This window comes from Macaca thibetana, chromosome 10 (genome assembly GCF_024542745.1).
Source record: "Macaca thibetana thibetana isolate TM-01 chromosome 10, ASM2454274v1, whole genome shotgun sequence".
NCBI lineage: Eukaryota > Metazoa > Chordata > Mammalia > Primates > Cercopithecidae > Macaca > Macaca thibetana.
Genome location: NC_065587.1, coordinates 50934171 through 50960202, shown reverse-complemented (window position 1 = coordinate 50960202; position 26032 = coordinate 50934171). Strand labels below are relative to the sequence as shown.

Genomic DNA, 26032 nt, shown 5'->3' with positions numbered 1-26032 from the left:
AACGGAATCTTACTTGTTTTATTTATGTGTATATTTTTCTGAACCATTTCAAAGTGATTGGTAGCCATCATGAGACCTTAACCAAATCTCTCTGAAAAATAAAGGACATTCTCCCATATAACCACAGCGTCATCATCACAATCATTGGTAAATCTTTATGTGTTTCTTTCCAGTCTTTTACACACATCAACACATACACAATCATATATTCCAACTTGTGAATGATTAGTTAACTTAGTAAATTCAACTTAAGAGTTGAAGTTACAGTACTCACTTATTAACTGACATGTTTCATCTTCTCATTTCTGCTGTCACCACCCCACCTCCCTCCAGTGTATTCTGCCCACAGCAGCTAATCTTTTTAAAACATAAATCAAGTCGGCCGGGCGCGGTGGCTCAAGCCTGTAATCCCAGCACTTTGGGAGGCCGAGATGGGCGGATCACGAGGTCAGGAGATCGAGACCATCCTGGCTAACACGGTGAAACCCTGTCTCTACTAAAAAATACAAAAAAACTAGCCGGGTGAGGTGGCGGGCGCCTGTAGTCCCAGCTACTCAGGAGGCTGAGGCAGGAGAATGGCGTGAACCCGGGAGGCGGAGCTTGCAGTGAGCTGAGATCCGGCCACAGCACTCCAGCCTGGGTGACAGAGCGAGACTCCGTCTCAAAAAAAAAAAAAAAACCCATAAATCAAGTCTTATCACTCTCCTGCCTAAGTCATTCCAGGTTTCCTGTTCTGTATCGTGGCCTGACCCAGCCTCTGGCCTCCGTTGCTGATCTCATCTGCCAATTCCCTTGAGTCACACAATGTATTTTCAGTCCATTGAACACCTCCAGCTCTTTTCACCATGGTGCCTTCTGCTTAAAATTCTCTTGCCTCTTTTCATCCCTCAGACTTGGTAAAACATCTCTTCCTCAGAGGCCTGTAGCAACTGCGCTATCTAAACAGGTCCCAAGTTAATTTCCTTCCTTGCCCCATTCATGTCTTTCATGATGCTTGCCAGTTTGTGCTTACCCATGAATATCACCCTGCAGCTCAGGCCTGGTAAATAATAAGTTGAGTTTATACATTGGTTAGCTTTGCCTTCCTTTAACAGGAAATAAAAAATAGAATGGGCATGATGGCTCACGCCCGTTATCCCAACACTTTGGGAGGCCAAGGTGGGAGGATCACTTGGAGTTCCAGACCAGCCTGGTCAATACAGTGAGACCCTGTCTCTTAAATTAAAAAAACAAAAACAAAAGCAAAAAAAGTAGAGAAAGAAAAAAAATAAATACAAAATAACATGCTTAACTTTGTATTTCTCTCTCAAGGAAATCCAAAAGCAGACAGTCTAAGGCTGCTACGGTGGCTCTTAAGGACATCATAGATCCAGGCTCCTTTTATCTGTCTGCTTCACCATACTTAGCCAGAGAGGGTGGTCTCATGGTATAAGATGACTGCTGGAGTACCAGCCATCCCACAAACATTCTGGAGAAGAGGAGGGAAAGAACAAAAAGAGGAAAGAGCAGACTTCCCACCTGAGTTGACTTTGTTTAAGGGTCCTTCCTAGAAGTACCCACACCACTTCTGCTCCTACCTCGCTGGCTGAAAGTTTATCACATGGCCATCCTTTATTTAAGGGAGGCAGGGAAATGTTTTTATTCTACGTGGCAGTGTGCCCAACTAAACATGTAGGGTTCTGTTAGTGTTGAGAAGGAGATAGTGGATATGAGGTGACAACCAGCAGACTCTGACCAGGTGTAGCTGGGTCAGAAATTGAAGACGGAATTTGGAAAAGCTGCCAGTACAGACATGACCTTGCTAGCTTATATGTAATGGCATGTTCATAGTATTCTGTTATAATTTATCTCAAATACCAGCTTTTGCTATCCTCCAGATTTTGAAATAAGCAACTTGTGTCCCATCTCTGCTTGAAACAGGTTCAACAAGAAACCCAAGAGGGGGATCCAGTTTCTCCAGGAGCAGGGCATGCTGGGAACGTCAGTTGAAGATATAGCCCAATTCCTGCACCAGGAGGAGCGCCTGGATTCCGTAAGGCTGGGGGTGTAGCACTTGCATGTGAGTTCTGTCAGGTGATTGTGAGCCCTCACCAGTTTTAACCTCGAGATTGGCTGGCCCTGAGTACATTGTCTATTGTCCACTCCCTGGTTACAGCAGTCCTGCGTATCCCTGTGGCTAGTGTTGCAGAAAGCTCTTTGATGGGAATAAACTAGCCTCCCAGCAGGTGGCTGCATATTTGCTGGAAAAGTATCAGAGCTGGAAGTGTTCCTTGACTGCCAGAAACAGTTCTTCTGGCTGCCTGTCTGCAACTAACCTCCTGAGTGTGCCCCATCATTCTCTCCATTTTAAGTCTGTTGTGCCTCCTCCTCTTCCTTCATCCATGCAGGACAGGCTGCTTCTGGAATGGGTGGGTGGGTGGGCAGGTCAGGGAGTTCCCTATCTTTTTTAGCAGTCCAGCCTATTCTGGACAGTTAGGGCCAGGCTATTCTGACTCCACCCTTTGGCTGCTGGGTTTTGCTGTGGGTTTGTATTTGACAATTTCTAGATATAAGTGAGTGTGTATGTTTTAGACCCAAGTAGGCGATTTTCTGGGAGATAGCACAAGGTTCAACAAGGAGGTGATGTATGCCTACGTGGACCAACTTGACTTCTGTGAAAAAGAATTTGTCTCAGCCCTGCGGACATTCCTAGAAGGTTTCCGCCTACCTGGGGAAGCCCAAAAGATTGACCGATTAATGGAGAAGTTTGCTGCAAGATACATAGAATGCAACCAAGGGTGAGCACTGATTTTGAGTCCCTCCCAGATCATCTGTTTGCCTGCCTCAGAACACTAATTTTAATTTGGTTGGGGTTTAATCTTTGTATATCTGTGCCAAGCAACTGAAGCTTTTGTTTACTGTGGGCCAGGCACTGTGCTAAGGGATTATTTCACGTAAGACCTCACAGCAATCTGTTTATGTCCCTATTCTATGGACAGAGAGATTGAGGACCAGAGAGGTTAACTTGCCTAAGATCACGCAGTTAAAGCCCATGCTGTTAGCAACTGTAAAAGAGTAGTTTCGGCCGGGCGCGGTGGCTCAAGCCTGTAATCCCAGCACTTTGGGAGGCCGAGACGGGCGGATCACGAGGTCAGGAGATCGAGACCATCCTGGCTAACACGGTGAAACCCTGTCTCTACTAAAAAATACAAAAAACTAGCCGGGTGAGGTGGCGGGCGCCTGTAGTCCCAGCTACTCAGGAGGCTGAGGCAGGAGAATGGCGTGAACCCGGGAGGCGGAGCTTGCAGTGAGCTGAGATCCGGCCACAGCACTCCAGCCTGGGTGACAGAGCGAGACTCCGTCTCAAAAAAAAAAAAAAAAAAGAGTAGTTTCATAAGTTGAGAGGAGACAATTGGGCACCTCTTCCCTAATCAAAAACAGTTCCCCTGATTTAATATATGGGGTAGATCTCAAGGATATTGGGTTTTTTTTAATTACATACTGATGACAAGGTTACAGAAATAGCTACATAAGTAATAAAAAGCATCAAAGTGCATGATTTTATCTGGGGACCTTTTTTGATGGGCGGTTCGTGATTTTGTAAGAAGTGGAAATAGGAAGAGGAACAAACCATTATTAAATACCCCCTGTGTATGGGCCATGCCATGGGTTTTACATGCATTTAATTTAATGAATGGCAAGCCCAGGAATAGTATCCCTGTTTTACAGATGAGGAAATTGAGAATCTGAGAGATTAAGCAGCCTGTCCAAAATTAATCAGCTAGTAAGGAGCAGAGCCAGGATTGAATATGGATTTCTGTAACTCAGAAGCTCATGTTTGGGCTGGACACAGTGGCTCTCGCCTACAATCCCAGCACTTTGGGAGGCTAGAACGGGCAGATCACTTGAGGTCAGAAGTTTGAGACCAGCCTGGCCAATATGGTGAAACCCCATCTCTTCCAAAAATACAAAAAAAAAATTAGCTGGGTAATCCCAGCTACTCGGAGGCTGAGGCAGGACAATTGCTTGAACCTGGGAGGCAGAGGCTACAGTGAGCCAAGATTGCACCACTGCACACCAGCCTGGATGACAGAGGTAGATTCTGTCTCAAAGAAAAAAACTCATGTTCTCTCCACCGAACATTAAATTAGAAATATGTCGGCTGGGCGCGGTGGCTCACACCTGTAATCCCAGCACTTTGGGAGGCCAAGGCGGGTGGATCACAAGATCAGGAGATCGAGACCATCTTGGCTAACACAGTGAAACCCCGTCTCTACTAAAAATACAAAAAAATTAGCTGGGTGTGGTAGTGGGTGCCTGTAGTCCCAGCTACTCGGGAGGCTGAGGCAGGAGAATGGCGTGAACCTGGGAGGTGGAGCTTGCAGTGATCTGAGATCATGCCACTGCACTCCAGGCTGGGCAACAAAGCGAGACTCTGTCTCAAAAGAAAAAAAAAAAAAAGAAAGAAAGAAAGAAAGAAATAGGTCTGAATATACTGTGACCATGATGTGGAAATTGTTCAGTAGAAACTATTTTTTTTGAGACAGAGGGTCTTGCTCTCTTGCCCTGGTTGGAGTACAGTGGCGTGATCACAGATCACTGCAGCCTGGATCTCCTGGGCTCGATCAGTCCTCCCACCTCAGCCTCCTGAACTGCTGGGACTACAGGTGCATGCCACTGTGCCTGGCTAATTTTTTGTATCATATTTCTGCAGAGAGAGAGTTTCACCATGTTGCCCAGTCTGGTCTTGAACTCCTAGCCTCAAGGGATCCCCCTGCCTCGAACTCCCAAAGTGGGAGATTTACAAATGTGAGCTACCACACCTGGTTGAAACATTTTAATAACCGTTTTGCCTCTCCAGTCAACTTTGTTTTCATATTAATTGCTCCCAGTCTTCCAAGTATATGGCAGGCTGTCCCCAGGAGGTGGCAGGATTGGCAAAGGCAGCATATGATCATTTTAACCAAAGGGACATTAGAACTCTCTGTGAAGGCATAATTAGATGCCGTTTACTTTAAACGTATCTCTTATGTGGACCTGGAAGCCTTGGTCTGTTTTGCTTAGTCGGTCAATATGTGACCCAGTTTCATCTCATACTAAAATACCTTTGTTGTGTTCTTCAAAATTTCTACTGTTTCTGTTATGGACAGTTTGGACAGAACAGTTTCTAGCTTCAGCCTCATATTGTATGAGGCTGTGCATCCACATGTTGCTATCCTTCTCTTCTTGACTAAGGCAAAAAAGTCAGACTTCACCAGCATATTTTTTAGAACAACATAAATATTTTCCATGGTATTTCTACTGTTCAATGTTATAATGGATAATATAGACTATAACTAACAGCTAAACAGCAGTTTTAGTCATCTTTATATCTCATGTCTAGCACAGTGCATGGCACAAAATAGATGTTCTCAGGAACAGGACAGGGTGCGGGGAGGCACTCAAGGCACTTAGTGTGTGAAATGTGGTGAGTTGCCCTCTCAGGGTCGGCACCAAGTGTAAGATCTCCTGACCTGCTCACTTGCCTCGCCCTAGTCTTGGCCCCAGATGCTTCTTAGAGTCTTTTTAAAAAAATTATTTGAAATTGCTTTATTCAAAGAAGGCTAAATTTTAATTATTTTATTTATTTATTTATTTATTTATTTTGAGACCGTCTCTGTCACCCAGGTTGGAGTGCAGTAGCGCAGTCTCGGCTCACTGTAACCTTCACCTCCCAGGTTCAGGCGATTCTCCTGCCTCAGCCTCCTGAATAGCTGGGATTATGGGCAGCTGCCACCACTCCCAGCTAAGTTTTGTATTTTTAGTAGAGACGGGGTTTCACCATGTTGGCCAGGCTGGGCTCGAACTCCTGACCTCAGGTGATCCACCCACCTTTGCCTCCCAAAGTGCTGGGATGACAGGCCTGAGCCACCACGCCCTGCCAAAGAAGCCTAAAATTTGATACAGATTGTTAATGAGCTTTTTCTACACTCTGGGTTGCTAAGTCTTATTCAGTGATGATGAAAGCGTAAAAACTCTTGCCTCATTTGGAATCAAGGGGAGTAATCGGCTGCTTTTCTCATGAAGTGTGTCTCTGTTAGCATTGCATCTTCTAAACCTCATCACTATGAATATTGATATCTCGAATTTTTTTCTCCAGGCAAACTCTGTTTGCTAGTGCTGACACTGCTTATGTCCTAGCATATTCAATTATTATGCTAACTACAGACTTGCACAGTCCTCAGGTAAAGTAGTTCAATGATTTACATGTTGTAGTAGCTAAATAAGTGGCTTTACTTGGGCAATTGAATGTTTTTAAAATGGTTTTTAATTTCTTTTTTAATTACAGGTAAAAAATAAAATGACAAAAGAGCAGTATATTAAAATGAATCGGGGTATCAATGATAGTAAAGATCTGCCAGAAGAGTATCTCTCAAGCATCTATGAAGAGATAGAAGGCAAGAAAATTGCAATGAAAGAAACAAAAGAGCTCACGATTGCTACCAAATCTACTAAGCAGAGTAAGGTCTAATGGCAAATTATTTCTTTTAGTTCTAATTTGTTAGTGTATCAGAGTGCATGATTAGATACTCTGGTGATAAATTTAATGTGCATATCTAGATATCTGAATAGGAAATGTGATTGAACTAATTATTGTGATTATGTTAGGTCTTTTATAATGTCACTGTCTTGCTAGATTTCTGATGAGGAGCAAGAAGGAATTTGAAATTAGTAATCTGAGAACTAAATTACTCCCAAAAAGTGTTCCTTAAAACTTCACTTTAATTCAGTGGTGATTGTGCCCACCTTGATTAGAATTCTATTAGTTATGGCCCCTGGGGACCTGTCAGTTTCACCGTTTGAGAAGCAGCAAAGGGTAGTGGTTTAGAGTGCAGGCTCTAGAGCCACACTGCCTTAGATCAAGTCCCAGCTCCTCTACTTAGTAATTGTATGACCCTGGGCAAGTGACTTACCTGCTCATTTTTCCCATCTGTTAAATGGTAATAATATTTGTAACGGACTCACGAGATGGTTGGGAGGATTTAGGAGTTAATCATTGTGTATCTTTTGAAACAGTGCATGGCATGTAGCCAGCCCTCAGGTGATGGCTGGCCACACCTATCGTGCTCTTACTTTATAGATGTAGCTAGTGAAAAGCAGCGGCGGCTCCTGTACAACTTAGAGATGGAGCAAATGGCTAAAACAGCCAAAGCTCTGATGGAGGCTGTGAGCCATGCAAAAGCCCCGTTTACGAGTGCCACTCACCTGGACCACGTCCGCCCAATGTTCAAAGTGAGTATCCTGAGAACTCAGCAAGCATGTGGCTAAGCCTGATTCTGAAGCTGGCCAGCTAGAAGTACTCTTTCCACGCTGAAACTCTGGATGTTACTGAAACCTTCCTTCCTTGATAGCTGGTGTGGACGCCACTATTGGCAGCCTACAGCATCGGACTCCAGAACTGTGACGACACTGAAGTGGCCTCCTTGTGTTTGGAAGGTATCCGATGTGCAATCCGAATTGCCTGCATCTTTGGAATGCAGGTAGGTGTTAAGTCAGCAGCGCTCCAGAGATACTGGTGGGTTGTGTTCTTTTAGATTTGGCAAAACTTAGAAATGATCAGAAATTTTCAGTTAATCAAGAGTCTTAGCAAACTACTTACTCATGCCTACTGACAAGAAATCCATAGCTTTGTGATGACAGCTCATTAGGGGCAAAAATGGAGATACGGATTAAAACTGTCTTTAAGAATGGGTAGGCTGGGCACGGTGGCTCACGCCTATAATCCCAGCACTTTGGGAGACCGAGGCAGGCAGATCACCTCAGGTCGGGAGTTCGAGACCAGCCTGACCAACATGGAGAAACCCCGTCTCTACTAAAAATACAAAATTAGCCGGGCGTGGTGGTACGTGCCTGTAATCCCAGCTACTCGGGAGGCTGAGGCAGGAGACTGGCTTGAACCCAGAGGTAGAGGTTGCGGTGAGCCGAGATTGCACCATTGCACTCCAGCCTAGGCAACAAGAACGAAACTCCATCTCCAAAAAAAATAAGGATAGGTAGTGTCCAAGCTACTTGACTGGCTTAGACAAAACAGACTTCCTGTTCATCTGCCTAACTTGCCTGCTTTGGTGCTTAAAAATACTATTTTCTTGTTGTTGTTGTTGTTGTTGTTTTTTTTTTTTTTGAGATGGAGTCTCGCTCTGTCGCCCAGGCTGGAGTGCAGTGGAGAGATCTTGGCTCACTGCAAGCTCTGCCTCCCGGGTTCATGCCATTCTCCTGCCTCAGCCTCCCGAGTAGCTGGGACCACAGGCTCACACCACCACGTCTGGCTAACTTCGTATTTTTTAGTAGAAACAGAGTTTCACCATGTTGGCCAGGCTGGTCTCGAACTCCTGACCTCGTGATCCGCCTGCCTCGGCCTCCCAAAGTGCTGGAATTACAGGCATGAGCCACCGTACCTGGCCAATAGTATTTTCTTTTTAACATCAGTTTTTATTATAATTTCCCATATTTCCAACTCCTCCCTGAAGAATATGAATATGTCTGTAAACCTTTTGAAACTTGGAAAGTTCAAGCAAATAAATGTAATTCTGAAACTGTTATGAAATTAGGAGGTTGGCAATCCCATGCATCACTTTGTAAGTCAGAAGTTGCACCCCATTTATTCTTACAAACTCAATCTTCTGTTCCCATTCATTTGACATTTTCTTTTATACCAAGACCACAAGCTTTGAAGTTAGACCATCTAGTTTTCAAACCCCTGCTCTGCCCCTTCTCCAACCATGTGACACTGGCTCAGCTAATGTCTCTCCAAGACACCAATTCACTTCCTCATTTGTAAACTTGAGAAAACAGACCTGCCTGGCAGAATTGTTGCAGATGTCAATGTATATGACAGTCTTAGCATTCAACAGACATAGTGGAACATGGGCCAGGTAAGCTTGGCTGAAGTCAATTAGAAAGGAGAGAGCTGCTTCTCAAACATGTGGCAGTGCATAGATAGCCTCTGCAAGATGTTCCAAAAGCAAGAGGGCATTAGCATGGAATAACTGTTGAGCTAATGTGCAGAAAGCCAGTCAATGTGCATACAAAAGGTATCAGAGAAGCCCAGTGTGCCAGCCCTGCAGATGTGAGAATGGCCACACTACGGTTGGAGTCACAGTGTTCTCTCTTTGGCTTCTGTTACAGCTGGAACGAGATGCCTATGTTCAGGCTCTTGCTCGCTTCTCCCTGCTCACAGCCAGCTCCAGCATCACAGAAATGAAGCAGAAAAACATCGACACCATTAAGACACTTATCACAGTGGCTCACACCGATGGCAACTACCTTGGGAATTCCTGGCATGAGGTATGTGTCTCTTTGAATTGCCTTTTCTCAGTTAGGATGACTCCTGGCTTCTTTTATTCATTGTTGCTCTAATTTGGTCAGTTCCGTTTTTCTTGAAGTCAAGCCTCATTGTGCCTCATGTATCTGAAAGTCACCCTCTTTGGGGCTGTGAAAGGTGGGGGTGAGTTCAGGTGCACCAGCTCACAGTGAGCACCCTTGCACCCAGCAGCCAGTGTCCCCCATGAAGTGTACTTCTGTTGTTGCAACTTTCTTTCCATATTAGCGCCACTTTGTTTTGTTTTGTTTTGTTTTTTAGTCCTTATGGACCTCTTGGGAGCTTGGGAGCTCCTATCATCAATGTGTAATTTTAAGACAAAGCTAGGAGCCTGATTAGAAATGGTTGACAGTCACGATGAGGTGTTAGGGAGAGTGCCAGTGAGTTCATTCATTTTTAAAACAGTATTCTAAGATTCTCACGCAAGGACATAGTTACTTATGCGTACAACAATGTATTTAAAAGGATATTTGTTGCAGTTTTAGTTTTTCTGGGGAAAAGGGCTAAAAAGAGCTAGATGTCCCAACAATATAAGACATTGCTACTTCTTTAAAAAGGTATGGTACAGCATTTTTTAGAATGTTATGTGGCCATCTAAAATAATGTTGTGGAAAAGAAAGACAGGCAGATAGTGTGTGCTCTCTGATGGAAGTACACAATACTACCTAAGAAATGTTCTAGCCCCAACTCAAATGTGAATCGATTCAAGCCTATATTGCCAGTTTATAGGAAATATAGTGGACAGAGAAACATGTTAGATACGAGGGTGCAGCTTGGAAATTCTAGGTGTGACAGACCTGCAGAGCAGATGACCAGGTTTTTCAGCAAATAGATTGCAAGAAAAATAAGTGGAAGGGAGGAGGGTTACCTAGGAATTAAAAGAGATTTCAGAAAAGAAGATAAAAGATGGTATTAAAGACTATTGTGGGAAAATGGTCACAATAAAATTACAAGTTGTTATAAGACATTGTGAGGCATTGTCTCTCGTGGCAAAATACACAGAGAATGGAGTTTGAAAGGACAGACCAAAGCGTTAACATTCTGTCTGAGAGAGAGAATTATGGAAACTGTTTTGTTCTTTTTTTTTCTTAATTTCTAATTTTTTCTACCATCTGCATGTATTACTTTTTTGTTTAGAGAGAAAACTGTGAAAGAATAGAGATGAGGCTATGAAGAATGTAAAGGACAGTTTGACATAGGAAGAAAATTGCTGTCATCCTTCTTCCCCATGTGGACCACATGGCTCAAGAGTAAAGGCCCTAGAGCCCGGCAACTGGGGTCCGATTTGGGGCTCCACGTCTTCCTGCCTGGATGGCGTAGGCAGGTTACTTAGTCACCGAGTCCCACCTTCTTCATCTCTACAATCTTCATAGGGTGGTTGTGAGAATGAACAGGGCTTGGGACTATTTGGCAAGTAGTTAAGAATTCAATAGTGTTACCTGCTGTCATCTCTGTGGCACATGGCTTTGCCCCTCTTCACGAGCGTTTCCCCTGTCTGTCACAATTCTGAGTAGTCCATGTTAGAAATAACTGAGTTATAGCTGGGCACAGTGGCTCACACCTGTAATCCCAGCACTTTTGGAGGTTGAGGCAGAAGGATTGCTTGAGGCCAGGAGTTCCAGACCAGCCTGGGCAACATAGCAAGACCCCATATCTTAAAAAAAATTTTTTTAAAATTACCTAGGCATGCTGGTGCATGCCTGTAGTCCCAGCTACTCAGGAGGCTGAGGCAGCAGGATTGCTTGAGCCCAGGAGTTCAAAGCTGTAGTGAGCCATGATTGCACTACTGCACTCCAGCCTGGGCAACAGAGCAAGACCTTGTCTCTAAAAGAAAAAAATATATATTTTGAGTTGTGTGCTTTTAAAAATCATTTCCTGCCTTCTAAGGAGCCATAATACCTAGAGAATCAATGAATAGTTGCTTTTTCTTCTAAAACATTTTTTTAGCCTGGGAGATATTATCAATATGAGGTTCCTGCTGCCTGCCAAGTATATGGCAGAATCTAGGAATGTTAAAAACTAATTAGCTACCTGTGTGGTTGTCAGAAGCCCTGAGAAATCAGCTTGGAACTAATAAGCCCTTGACCTTTCAGTATTGGTGACACACTTGAGATTCCAGCTGTCCACAGCTTCTGCAAAAGGGACGGCATTACTAGCTTACTAATAATAATTTAATAGTATCATGCTGTGTGAAGAAATCAGGGGATGATTCTCTTTGGTGGAATTAAGTCTATTTCCTAGTCAAGAGGAAAGCAATTTATAAGTAAAGATACTCGACACTGCTCAGTGGTATAGTGGAGTATACTGGACTCCTGGACCCTGGGACTGAATTGTAAGGTAAGCGTAAAAAGCAACACTGAGTTTCAATGAGAAGTTCCCATGAAAATTCCTTAGGGTTTCCCTGGAGGTCTACGTGCCATTCCTCAGTAAGTTTCATGTAGCCAGTGTTTCCTCTGACAGAAGTTGGGACTAGTTTCTCTTTCTACGGCTGAGCTTCAGGTGGGAGAGGGCCCGTGTGCAGATGTGCGTCCTCAAGCACCAGAGGTGCCCCTCAGGACCAGGAGATCCAGCCTCATCTCCCACTGCATGCCTGCTGTACAGCATATTCTCATTCCTTTAGTTAAACCAATTAACGATTGCCAATGATTTTAAGTGCTAGGGACTTAAGTGTTCAGCAGTGAACAAGACAGAGTTAATGTCCTCTTGGCATCTAAGGCAGGAAACAAATAAATAAATATATGGTCTAATGCCAAAAAGTGGTACTAAGAAAAAAGAAGTATGAGCAGTGCATGGTAATGGGAAGGTACGATCTCACAAGAAAGATCTCTCTGAGAGGGACACACGTGTCTGAGCTGGGAATTGAAGGAGTGAGCCATGGGGAGACAACATCCCAGGCATAAGAAGCAGTGAGTGCAAAGGCCCTGGGGTAGGACAAGAGATGACAAGTTAAAGGAGCAACACTGAGGCCAATGAGGCTGGTATCTTGTCGTCTCATGAGGAGAGTGGAAAAAGGAGGTGGGGGTGACTAAATGATGTGCCTATTAAGTGGCATGGTGGGAGGAATTCCCCCGCCCCAGTCAAATGCTTTTTCTCTCTTTATTGAGAGTTGCTAAATTTGCATAAACATCTATATGGCATAACTCCATTGAACCAACTTTTTTTTAACAACTAACTTAAGATTACAGTGCCCTTTTTCTAGCTGTAAGGTGGGAACTCATTTCTTCATACCTTCTTTCTCTTAGATCTTGAAATGCATCAGCCAGCTGGAGCTCGCTCAGCTGATAGGAACCGGTGTGAAGACGCGCTACCTGTCTGGATCCGGGCGTGAAAGAGAAGGGAGCCTGAAGGGCCACACATTGGCAGGAGAAGAGTTCATGGGCCTTGGCCTCGGTAAGACACCAGGCCCCCCAGCTGACAGTCACAGATTTGCAAGCTAATGGGGATAAAACCCTTCTTGTCTCGTCAGGACTGTCATGTAAACCATCTCTTCCTTTTGTGCCATCTGACAGTGTATTCATGAATGCAAGTGGACATGCTGCTTCAGCTCCCTTAATTGTGATTAAACTGTTGAGTAGAATGTCTATTTTACCAAAGTCAGTAGGGTGCATTACTTTTCTTTATATACCTGTATTGGGGAGAAAAAGTATTTGCTTTAAAATGACCAAATCTCTAGTGACTGGCATTAGAGGGGTGTGTATTTGTGTCTCTAGATTTTAAAGGGTAGATTCAACATTTCTTCCATCTTTATTGGGGGGGCTTGTATTAAACAGTATTCTTATGCAAGTAGAATTATTTCTCTGGCTATACATTGGATTGAGAGACTCTTCTGATAGATGTAACATAGTAATAATAGTAAATAGGGCAAACAAATGTGCCACATCATATTCTGAGCACTCAGTTTATATATTTTGACTCATTTCATGCTCATAACAATCCAATGAGAACAGGGACTGTTAGCTTCCCCATTTTGTAATTGAGAAAACTGAGGCATGGGGTGAAAAAATATGAGCAACATCATACTGCAAAGGAGTGTCAGTGGTAGGATTCAAGCCCCAAGCCATCCAACTACAGAGTGTACGCTTCTAGGTCCCATTTAATGAATGGAATAGTACACTGTCATGGTTAAAAGTATGGACTGGAAAATGGGGAATTGTAATAGCACACACTTCTTAGGGTACTCGTGAGGATGAGTGAAATGAAATTCTGTGAAGCGCACCAAGCATTCAGCAGGTGTGAGCCATTGCATGTTCTAGGAGCTCTGGATTAGTATCAGTTGATTCCAATTTGTTTTCCTAAATATAGGCCTTTAATACTACAAAAAGGTAAAAGATTATAGAGAAAGATAGATGACTGGTACAAACAAGAAAGCTTATACTAAGGATATGTTTTAAATGCCAAATGCCAAAACATAACTTTACTTTTATCATCAGTGGGTTTTTGTTTGTTTTTTGAACTTGCAGAATCATTCCCATTTATGTCCTGTGTCCCTGCACGTTGACATAACAGGATGCTTTGTTCTAAATACTTGACTGTTTTTGAAGTACTGCTGATGTTGTGCATTGTGTTTCAGGTAATTTGGTGAGTGGTGGAGTGGATAAAAGACAGATGGCCAGCTTCCAAGAATCGGTTGGTGAGACCAGCTCACAGAGTGTAGTTGTAGCTGTGGACAGGTAATGATTTTATTCTTCAGTGACCCTGAACTACCCAGTGGTTTGGTGGCCTCTCTGTAGTTACTGGACATGAATGATTCCTAATTTGTTTAACTGATACAAGTGTTGTTACCTACAAATTGCTTAAGCGTCACATTTATTTGCATTTTGACCTTTTAGAAAAGTTATAACTTTAACATTGTGACAAATTATGTCAAAAATAAGAGTTTATATTGATGTTTAAATTACCTTGTTTCCTTAGTAGAGATTATTTTTTTAAAAATCACAAGAAGAGTTTAGGATTAAAAACCTACCCATGCTCACGCCTGTAATGCCAGCACTTTGGGAGGCTGAGGTGAGCGGATCACGAGGTCAGGAAATCGAGACCATCCTGGCCAACATGGTGAAACCCTGTCTCTACTAAAATACAAAAAAAAAAAAAATTAGCCGGGCGTGGTGGCACATGCCTGTAATCCCAGCTACCGGGAAGGCTGAGGCAGGGGAATATCTTGAACCCAGGAGGCAGAGGTTGTAGTGGGCCGAGATCGTGCCATTGCACTCCAGCCTGGGCGACAGCATGAGACTCTATCTCAAAAAAAAAAGAAAAAAAAAGCCTACCCACGAATGAGAGTTGGCTGAGTTGACAGGTTCCTTTTTTTTTTTTTTCTTTCCCCTCAAAACTTGTCTATTATTTCTCTTTACTCAAAACTTGACCTAAAAGTCCAGGAGAGCTATTTCCCATAAAGAAGCTTCGTACTTATTAACAATCACTCTCCGTTTCCTTTTCTTTCCTTCCCCCATTCCTTAGTCACTGTAACCTGATCTACAGATTTGCCTATTCTGGATATTGTCTCATTGTCCATCTTTTCCTTTTTATTTTATTATTTTAATATTCATCATATTCTATTAACCACGTGGTTTCCTTATACCAACATCTTTCCCTTTAATTCTATCCTTTTTCGACTCATGTATGTTGCCTCTGTTGTTAAGTGCGTATAATGTCATGTCTTTTTTGTTCCCGTCTTCTCCATTATTATGGCCTTCTTTGTGTTAAATAGATATTTTCTAGTATATCATTTTACTTCTGGTCATTTCTTTTACTGTATCTTATGTATTGATTGATTGATTGATTGATTGAGACGGTCTCGCTCTGTCACCCAGTCTGGAGTGCAGTGGTGCGATCTTGGCTCACTGCAACCTCTGCCTCCCAGGTTTAAGCAATTCTTCTGCCTCAACCTCCCAAGTAGCTGGAATTACAGGCATGCACCACCATGCCCAGCCAATTTTTGTATTTTTAGTAGAGACAGTGTTTCGCCATGTTGGCCAGGCTGGGCTCGAACTCCTGACCTCAAGTGATCTACCCGACTTGGCCTCCCAAAGTGCTGGGATTATAGGCATGAGCCACTGCACCTAGGCTTCCCCGTCTTTTGATGTGTCACTTTCTCTTCTGCTCACTCTAGGCTTTTCTGCTTTCAACTCAGTTCACTTTCCTTGAACTGTTCTGTACTTCTAATACCACGTCGTTTATTTCGGTGGAGGTGTCAGACCTGATGTTTCCTCTCTGCCTTGTCTGAGAGTTTGAGAAACTTCATCTTACAAATCTAATTAAAAAGAAAACTGTGTGACCAGAGGTCATCTGGCTTTTATGCCCAGTGCTAAGACAGAAGCAGAATTGCCCTCAGGCTACCAAATCTAATGTTTATTTTTTATTTGTTTATTTTTTCTTTTTTGAGACAGAGTCTGGCTCTGTTGCCCAGGCCGGAGTGCAGTGGTGCAATCTCGGCTCACTGCAACCTCTGCCTCCGAGTTCAAGCGATTCTTCTGCTTCAGCCTCCCAAGTAGCTGGGATTACAGGTGCCCGCCACCACGCCCGGCTAATTTTTTGTATTTTTAGTAGAGGCTGGTTTCACCATGTTGGCCAGGCTGGTTTTGAACTCCTGACCTCAAGCGATCCACTCTCCTCGGCCTCCCAAAGTGCTAAGATTACAGGTGTGAGCCACCACACCGGCCTAATGTTTATTTTGTCTGGAATTATCTTCCTAGAATTTTTACTGGATCTACCAGACTGGATGGAAATGCAATAGGTATGTATTTGACTTACCTGTGACAACTGCAGAAGCCTCATGCTGTGACCGTCTGACTGTTCCTAACGAGGCTTTGCATGTGTTGTCGGGTCTGGCCTGTAGTTGACTTTGTCCGCTGGCTGTGTGCTGTGTCCATGGATGAACTGGCTTCCCCCCACCATCCTCGCATGTTCAGCTTGCAGAAGATTGTGGAGATATCATACTACAACATGAATCGGATCCGACTGCAGTGGTCTCGAATATGGCATGTGATTGGAGATCACTTCAATAAGGTAACTCTTCAAATTTAAAAACCATTCCTGTTAAAAAAAAAAAGTGATAAATAATTTGCCCAGTCTTTTAGATGCCTCTAATTCATTTTCCCTGTGGAGTCAAGGACAGCTTGATAGGAATAGTATCACACTTATATATTGGTAGAATTCATGTAGAATGAATTAAAAATTCAGTGGTATTGAAAATACTTTAATATCCCACATGAAGGATGTTGGCTAAGACTACAAAGATTATTACAGTCACTGGACAAATACACTGATGTTTGGAAGCATTGTTAAATGAAATCCAGAAAGGCCTTTTAAATAACCTAATGTTAAGTGACATTCCAGGTAGTTTCACTCTTCAGTGTCACTGCTTCTTGTATTCTGGCACCCATTGCCACCATTCTTCTGAAACTTTTGTTGAAAAAATTAATATTTGGGCTAGGCACGGTGCCTCATGCCTGTAATCCCAGCACTTTGAGAGGCCAAGATGGGTGGATCACGAGGTCAGGAGTTCGAGACCAGCCTGGCCAACATAGTGAAACCCCGTCTCTACTAAAAATACAAAAAAATTAGCCAGGCATGGTGGTGTCTGCCTATAATCCCAGCTAATAGGCTGAGGCAGGAGAATTGCTTGAACCTGGGAGACAGAAGTTGCAGTGAGTCGAGATTGCACCACTGCACTCCAGCCTGGGCAACAGAGCAAGACTCCGTCTCAAAAAAATAATAATAATAATAATTGTTTTTAAATCAGTAACAAGCCAAAGACACGTCTGGGTTCTAAAACTGACAACTGTTGGGTATAAACCAGACTGAACTTCTTCCTTGTTATCAGAGGTTTTATTATATACATACAGATATATGCACACATGTTGAATAAATAAAATGTCAGATATGTGTTTTATCACAGCAAAAAAAACTGGGAACAAAGTGATCAAAAGAAATTTACGTGGCTGGGGGCGGTGGCTCACGCCTGTAATCCCAGCACTTTGGGAGGCCAAGGCGGGTAGATCACGAGGTCAGGAGATTGAGACTGTCCTGGCTAACACGGTGGAACACCGTCTCTACTGAAAGTACAAAAATTTAACCAGGCGTGGTGGCAGGCGCCTGTAGTCCCAGCTACTCCGGAAGCTGAGGTAGAAGAATGACGTGAACCTGGGAGGCGGAGCTTGCAGTGAGCTGAGATTGCACCACTGTACTCTAGCCTGGGCGACAGAGCTAGACTCCGTCTCAAAAAAAAAAAAAAAAAAAAAGAAATGTATGTATGTATGTATTTGTGATGTCATTTGCCTCTTAAGGGAAACGTAATAACTTAATAACAGCTTCCTACCAAAACACATTTCATGATCTCAAGAAAATTTTCTCAAGCCTGGAGGTGAAGAGTTATAATACTAATGCTTAAAAATAGTGTTAGTAAAAAAAAAATCCAGAAATTCTGTACATTGAATAGAGGAAAAAAGTAGTCTCCCAATGAGGTATAGAATAATCAATGGGGTGCTGGTAAATGATTCGTAGCATCTACCAGTTTCTGCATGTAAATACCCTGCCACAGCCAATTTAAAGTTAGCAATATGATGTAACTAGGGAAGTGATGGGCACCCCGTCACCTCTTGTAGACAGGTGCTAGTCTACCACACCACTCCACTAAAATGAAGCATTGTCAGATGTAGGCTTGCTTCTAACTTGGTGCATCAGCTAATGAAAGTTCCTTGTTTTTCCATCAGCTCAAATTAAGGCACCTTACAGCACAACATCTGTTTTACAAAATAATCTGAGTGCTTCATGCTGGGCAGTGAACAGATGAGACCCCTGCCTGCATGGAGCTCACCCTCATTTGATGATAAAATAACTGATGGGAAAGGATCAAGTGTGTCATACATCAGGGTTATTGAGAAAACATGGTCAGGGAAGGTCCCTCTTTGGAGGTGGCCTTGAGAGGCACAGGAGCCTATGGATGACCCAGAGGAACTATTTGTTGAGTGGATGGTATCACTTTAAAGAATCAACTAACTCAACACCATCTTTCCCACTATTCTGAGTAAACAAATTCCTAATTGGATCAGTTGAAATAATTGATATGAATTTGCTTGAGAAAGAAAATGTGAATCATTGTCATTACTGTACCTTGTATTCTTGTTCAAGCATGTGACAGCTAAGCCAGAACAAACGCTGCTCATTTATTCCACAAGATCATTTGGCTAGCAACTGTGGAATCCTTTGTTCTCTCAGAAATTACTAGCCAAAAGTGTTTTGGTAAACGTTTTCCCAACTCTTTAAAGTCTGCATTTTGTGTTCATTGGGACTTCTGTTTTGGGAGGGGAACGTCAGTTTACTCAAGTTACTTTTCCCACCTGTGATTCTGTTGTGATGACTCTTCGTGTGCCAATTCTCAGTATGTATGGACCACTTACGGGCAAGGTTGGGACATAGGGTGGCAGGTGGGAACCAGACATTTCATTGTCATCAGCTTCATTACAGATGTTTATTTAATCAGTGCTGTTAAGCACCAGGTCATGGAAAACTCAGGAACTCTTTTTTTGAGACAGTTTCACATTGTCGTCAGGCTGGATGGCTGTAGCTCGATGTCCTCTCATTGCAACCTCTGCCTTCCAGGTTCAAGCAGTTCTCCTGGGACTACACACATGCATCACCACACCCAGCTAATTTTTGTATTTTTAGTAAAGACAGGGTTTCACCATGTTGGCCAGGCTGGTCTGGAACTCCTGACCTCAGGTGATCTGCTCCCCTCAGCCTCCCAAAGTGTTGAGATTACAGGCGTGAACCACCACATCCGGCCCTCACTCTGGAACTCTTAACTTTTTCTACCTCCTTGGAAAGATGTTCTGGGGCACTTAAGAATCTTGCGGATTTGAAGAAGTGTAGATGGCTCAGTACAGCTGTAACTTAGCCCTCAGGTGCTGGCAGGGTTGTTCGCACAGTCACATGATTCTCTTGAACTAGGGGTACAAGCCGTGTGTCCTGGGTGAACAAAGCTGCACACTAAGCATGGTGTGTATGCCTGGAGCACCTCTTTTCCCTGGATTTTTAAGAAGGGAATATTCTTTTTGTTAGCCTCTAATTACATTAATATACTCCCCTTTAAACAAAAATTACAGCTAAAACACCTTTGGCCACCCTCCTCCACACATCTGGCCCTCCCCAAAGCTAATTATTCTTACCAGTTTGATGTGTATCTTTCCAGACATTTTTGTTTTTATGTACATACGTATGTACTCATAGAAATATTACCGATAATATTGTCTTGGTTTGTTTCGCTTCTTTAAAAAAAATATTATACATGGCATTTTGTAACTTGTTTCTTCCACTTAGCAAGGAATCGTAAAGATTTAACCATGTTAGCATATGTATATTCTCTTTTAAAAAACTGTAATAAAATACATGTAATAGGCCGGGCACAGTAGCTCACTCCTGTAATCACAGCACTTTGGGAGGCTGAGGCAGGCGGATCACCTGAGGTCAGGAGTTCGAGACTAACCTAGCCAACATGGTGAAACCCCGTCTCTACTACAAATGCAAAAATTAGCTGGGCGTGGTAGCGGATGCCTGTAATCCCAGCTACATGGGAGGCTGAGGCAGGAGAATATCTCGAACCCGGGAGGTGGAGGTTGCGGTGAGCCGAGATCATGCCATTGCATACCAGCCTGGGCAACAAGAGCAAAGCTCTGTCTCAAAAATAAATAAAATAAAATAAGATAAAAATAAAATAAACATCTTAACAATTTTAAGTGCGCAGTTCAGTAGTGTTAGGTACACTCAACATTGCTGTGCAGCAGGTCTCTAGGACCCTTTTCATCTTACGAAACTAAAACTGCATACCCATTAAACAGTAACTTCCACTTTCACCCTCCTGACCACAGGCAACCACCATTCTACTCTGTGTCCCTAGGAACTTGACTACTCTGGGTACCTCATATAAGTAGAATCACGCTGTTTGTCCTTTTGTGACTGCCTTATTTCATTCAGCATAGTAATGTCTTCAAGTTTCATCTGTGTTGTAGCATATATCAGAATGTACATCCTTTTCAAGGCTGGCTTTATTCTCTCTCTCTCTCTCTCTCTCTCTCTCTATTTATTTATTTATTTATTTGAGATAGCATTTCGCTCTTATTGCCCAGACTGGAGTGAAGTGGCAAAATCTTGGCTCACTGCAACCTCTGCCTGCCAGATTCAAGCAATTCTCTTGCCTCAGCCTCCCAACTACAAGCAATTCTCCTGCCTCAGCCTCGCAAGTAGCTGGGATTACAGGCACCCACCACCATGCCTGGCTAATTTTTTGTATTTTTAGTAGAGACAGTTTCACCACGTTGGCCAGGCTGGTCTTGAACACCAGACCTCAGGTGATCCACCCACCTCAGCCTCCCAAACTGCTGGGATTACAGACGTGAGCCACCGCGCTTGGCCCAATTTTTATTTTTTTTATTTTTATTTTTATTTTTTTTGAGACTGATCTTGCCCTGTCACCCAGGCTGGAGTGAAGTGGTGCCATCTTGGCTCACTACAACCTCCACCTCCCAGGTTCAGGCAATTCTCCTGCCTCAGACTCCCCAGTAGCTGAGACTACAGGCATGCGCAACCTTACAAAGCTGATTTTTGTATTTTTAGTAGAGACAGGGTGTTGCCGTGTTGGTCTTGAACTCCTGGCCTCAGGTGATCCTCCCGACTCGGCCTCCCAAAATGCTAGGATTAAAAGTGTGAGCCACCACACCCGGCCACAATTTTTCATTATTATAAATGATATTGCTGCATTATATTTGTTAAAAATAAAACATTGGCTGGGCACGGTGGCTCATGCCTGTAATCTCAGAACTTTGGGAGGCTGAGGCAGACAGATCACCTGAAGTCAGGAGTTAGAGACCAGCCTGACCAACATGGTGAAACCCCGTCTCTACTAAAAATACAAAAATTAGCTGGGCGTGGTGGCGGGCACCTGTAATCCCAGCTACTCATGAGATCGAGGCAGGAGAATTGCTTGAACCGGGGAGGCGGAAGTTGCAGTGAACTGAGATCATACCACTGCACTCCAGCCTGGGTGACAGAGCCAGACTCCATCTTAGAAAATAATAATAATAAAATGAAATTTTAAAAAAAAGAAGAAAATAGCGTATTTTAAATGCGTATTTAATTAACTATGCAATACTGATTTTGTCATTACACTTAAATAAAATTGGAGAGATCATAGCCAAGAAATAGCATTTTCTTTTCTCCTTAGGTGTGTTTTCCCTGAATGTTTGTTTTGAAGGCAGGCTGTCTGTCTTTGCTGTTGAGAGACCCACATCAGTTGTTATTACACTATACCTGTTTCATATCAGTTCCTGTTCTTGCTCAGGTTGGCTGCAACCCTAACGAAGATGTGGCTATCTTTGCTGTTGACTCATTAAGGCAGCTCTCCATGAAGTTTCTTGAGAAGGGTGAATTAGCCAACTTCCGTTTCCAGAAAGATTTTCTGAGGCCCTTTGAGCATATTATGAAGAAAAACAGGTATGTGTTTTACTCTGGAAGACCCGTGGTCAAATTCCCCGCGGGGGCTCCCTGAAGCCCTCCTAACACTAACCACATGGTTAATTTTTTTCCTCCCTTGTCAGTGGAAACAAATAGAATAAATAGACTGTGATTCACGTAGATTTTCCGTAAATAAATCACTAAAATCTATGTGTAACCTTTCCTAGGAGGACAGATGTCACCCTGTAACTTGTAGAAAATATGTCATGAACCCCTGTTAGGGCTGGTGCTGAGGGAGGTTAAAGAAAGAGCCACTGCAGAAACATCCTCAAACCAGGATAAGAATTGTGTGACCCAGCACTTCTCCCCCAGGGAGGTCATAAAAGATGTCAGGACACCGGACCCTGTGAAGCAGCCTACTGTTCATTTATTCACTTGTCCTGTACTTATTGAGGCCTGCCATCTGCTAGGTACTATAAAGAAGACATTTTAGGCCGGGCGCGGTGGCTCAAGCCTGTAATCCCAGCACTTTGGGAGGCCAAGACGGGCGGATCACGAGGTCAGGAGATCGAGATCATCCTGGCTAACACGGTGAAACCCCGTCTCTACTAAAAAATACAAAAAACTAGCCGGGCGAAGTGGTGGGCACCTGTAGTCCCAGCTACTCGGGAGGCTGAGGCAGGAGAATGGTGTAAACCCGGGAGGCGGAGCTTGCAGTGAGCTGAGATCCAGCCACTACACTCCAGCCTGGGCTACACAGCGAGACTCTGTCTCAAAAAAAAAAAAAGATATTTTAAAATCCCTGTTTTCGGCGGGGCGCGGTGGCTCACGCCTGTAATCCCAGCGCTTTGGGAGGCCAAGGCAGGTGGATCACCTGAGCAGGAGTTCGAGACCAGCCTCGCCAACATGGTGAAAACCCGTCTCTACTAAAAATACAAAAATTAGCCGGGTGTGGTGGTGGGCACCTGTAATCCCAGCTACTTGGGAGACTAAGGCAGGAGAATCGCTTGAACCCGGGAGGTGGAGGTTGCAGTGAGCCAAGATCACGCCTTTGCACTCCAGCCTGGGCAACGAGCGAAACGTTGTCTCAAAAAACTAAATAAATAAAAATGAAACAAAATTTCTATTTTCATTCAGCCTCAAATAGTTGCACCTGGGTGTGATGGGCATACAGGAGTTCATTACATATTACTCTACTTTTCTCTGTGTTTTAAACTTTCCATAATAAAATTTTAAAACAAATCTCTGTTTAATTCCAATAGAAAAACAAATAAATATCAGTGGTGGTAATGTGCTCTGAAGGGCATTATGTATATCAAGGTAAGGGGATAGGGACGGAAGCTCTCTTTCATCCAGGGCAGCCAGCTAACATGTGTTTGGTAAGGGGACCCTCAGGAAAAGGCCTGATGGAAGTCAGGAATAAGCCAAGAGTGGCCATATGCTGCCTTGGCATCAGAATTATGTACGAGGAAGAGCAAAAGCAAAAGGCCCGTAGCAGGTAGTGCTTGGCATAGGTAAGGAGGGCAGTGTGGTTTGAATGGAGGGAACAAGGCAGGTAGTAGAAGGTGAAGTCCCTCCCAGTGGTAGCAGTGTACCTAGCTCACATAGGAGCTGTCAGCCATTGTCAGCACTTTGGCTTGCTCTCTGTGAAAGATGGAAGCCATTGGAGGTTTTTTTGTTGTTGTTGTTGTTTTGTTTGTTTGTTTGTTTTTGTTGGAGATGGAGTCTCGCTCTGTCACCCAGGCTGGAGTGTAGTGGCGCGATCTCGGCTCACTGCAAGCTCCGCCTCCCAGGTTCACACCATTCTCCTGCCACAGCCTCCTGAGTAGCTGGGACTATAGGCACCTGCCACCACGCCCGGCTAATTTTTTGTGTTTTTAGTAGAGACAGGGTTTCACTGTGTTAGCCAGGATGGTCTCCATCTCCTGACCTCGTGATCCACCCGCCTCAGCCTCCCAAAGTGCTGGGCATGAGCCACTGCACCCAGCCTGCCATTGGAGGATTTTAAGCAGAGAACTGAAATGATCTGACGTATTTTAAAGGACCACCCTGAATTTATCCCTGGAAAATGAGGAGCAATAGGATGAGGTAGGAATCCATTGTAGTTGTCCAGGTTTGGACCAAGGTGGGAGCAGTGGCAGTGATGGATTAGATTCTGTGCACATTTGGAAAGGGAATCTTACCATGTGCTGATGAATTGGCCATGGAGCATAAAGGAAGAGATGTCAAGGATGACTCTTGGACCTAATTCCTCTTGTCTGCCACTCCCCTAAAAGTTGTACTTCAGATCAGCCTGGATCTTTTTTTTTTTTTTTTTTTTTTGAGATGGAGTTTTGCTCTTGTTGCCCAGGCTGCAGTGCAATGGTGCAATCTCAGCTTACTGCAACCTTTGCCTCTCAGTTTCAAACAATTCTCCTGCCTCAGCCTCCCAGGTAGCTGGGATTACAGGCGTACACCACCATGCCCAGCTAGTTTTGTATTTTCAGTAGAAATGGAAACCATGCTGGTCAGGCTGGTCTCAACCTGACCTCAAGTGATCCACCTGCCTCGGCCTCCCAAAGTGCTGGGATTATAGGCGTGAGCCACCGCACCTGGTCTTTTTTTTTTTTTTTTTTTTTTTTTAAAGAAAATGGAAGCGCCCAAGCTGGATGCCAGAGCAGGCTGTTAGGGTAGTGAATAAAAGGGCACCAGAAAAGTTTCCTTGATGTGTCTCTCTTCTGGTGTCTGTATGTCTGCTTTATTGCTCATTTTAAGAGAACCAAAATTAAACCCAGAGTCTGGCATCACCCTTTAGCAAATACACAAAAATATTTTCCTGCCTTTGGGAGCACCATTGAGAGTGCCTGAGGAGACCGAGTCCTCACATGGCCAAGCCATGTGTGCAAGCCTGATTGCATGGAAGCCCTCATCTCCTAACTCCAGGCCTTCCCTGCCTGTCCTATTCCCATTTGAAAAGGGGCAGGGTGAGTTTAGAATCACATGTTGTCAGGCACTCTCAGATACTATCAGTGGAACTGTAACTTACTGTAACATTTCCAAAAGCATTTTGGTGATATGTGTCAAGAATCCTGATATTTTTGTGCCCCTTTGACTCAGTAATTCCACACAGAAAATAGTTTTCTAGAAAAAAGCAGAAACTAAATGAACAAGTGTTAAAGTAAATGTTGGTACAGACACAACATGGGATATCGTTTCACTCTTAAAAATGTTCACAATGTTTGGCCGGGTGGGGTGGCTCACGCCTGTAATCCCAATACTTTGGGAGGCCGAGGCAGGTGGATCACCTGAAGTCAGGAATTCGAGATCAGCCTGGCCAACATGGTGAAACCCCGTCTCTACTAAAAATACAAAAATTAGCCGGGCGTGGTGGTGCATGCCTGTAATCCCAGCTACTCAGGAGGCTGAGGCAGGAGAATCACTTGAACGTGGGAGGTGGAGGTTACAGTAAGCCAAGATCACGCCACTGCACTCCAGCCTGGATGATGAGAGAAACTCCATCTCAAAAAAAAAAAAAAAAAAAAGTTCATAATGTTTATAATGTGGGAAATGACTAATAACAGTTTAGAGAAAAGGACAGGTTGTAGAATTGGACAGACAATATAATAGGGATAGTTAAATGTATCTCTCCATATGAAATACCATATATCATGTAAAGGATTTTTTTTTTTTTTTTTGGAGATGTCTTGCCCTGTTGCCCAGGCTGGAGTGCAGTGGTGTAATCTCGGCTCACTACAATATCTGCCTCTCAGGTTGAAGCTGTTTTCCTCCCTCAGCCTCCCAAGTAGCTGGGATTACAGGCGTGCACCGCTATGTCCGGCTAATTTTTGTATTTTTATTAGAGACGAGGTTTCACCATGGTTGGCCAGGCTGGTATTGAACTTCTGACCTCAAGTGATCCACCTGCTTCAGCCTCCCAAAGTGCTGGGATTACAGGTGTGAACCACCACACCCAGGCAAATTTTTTTTATCATCCTTTTTCTGCGTTTTCCAAAACTTTTACTATCATCCTATCTTACTTTTAACAATCAGGCAAAAAACATAATAAATATAGTTTTGTCAAAAAGTTGCTTTATTCTCCATGGAGGGACAACCATGAATTCATTTTTATTATATATGGAAGTTACTTATGTTGTGTAGTCAGTCCTTTGTTATCTGCAGGTGACATGTTTACTTTGTGAACTTTCAGCTAATTTTTAACTGTTTTGACTTTCTCCTTGCCTTCTCTAAATGGCCTTTCCTATTATTGGT

The 26032-nt window shown here is 43.5% G+C and overlaps 1 protein-coding gene across 2 annotated transcripts in view; it reads left to right on the top strand.

Annotated features, from left to right (window-relative positions):
• Positions 1–26032, top strand: part of ARFGEF2 (ADP ribosylation factor guanine nucleotide exchange factor 2) — a 113727-nt gene that overhangs the window by 57952 nt on the left and 29743 nt on the right. For both annotated transcript variants that reach the window (XM_050807427.1, XM_050807426.1), the window contains exons 15-26: positions 1921–2032; positions 2572–2777; positions 6119–6203; positions 6308–6479; positions 7100–7251; positions 7371–7499; positions 9145–9303; positions 12580–12727; positions 13908–14007; positions 16030–16070; positions 16173–16342; positions 21672–21823. In XM_050807427.1, coding sequence (XP_050663384.1) covers positions 1921–2032; positions 2572–2777; positions 6119–6203; positions 6308–6479; positions 7100–7251; positions 7371–7499; positions 9145–9303; positions 12580–12727; positions 13908–14007; positions 16030–16070; positions 16173–16342; positions 21672–21823 — 1626 coding nt within the window. The remainder of the gene's footprint in view (positions 1–1920; positions 2033–2571; positions 2778–6118; positions 6204–6307; positions 6480–7099; positions 7252–7370; positions 7500–9144; positions 9304–12579; positions 12728–13907; positions 14008–16029; positions 16071–16172; positions 16343–21671; positions 21824–26032) is intronic.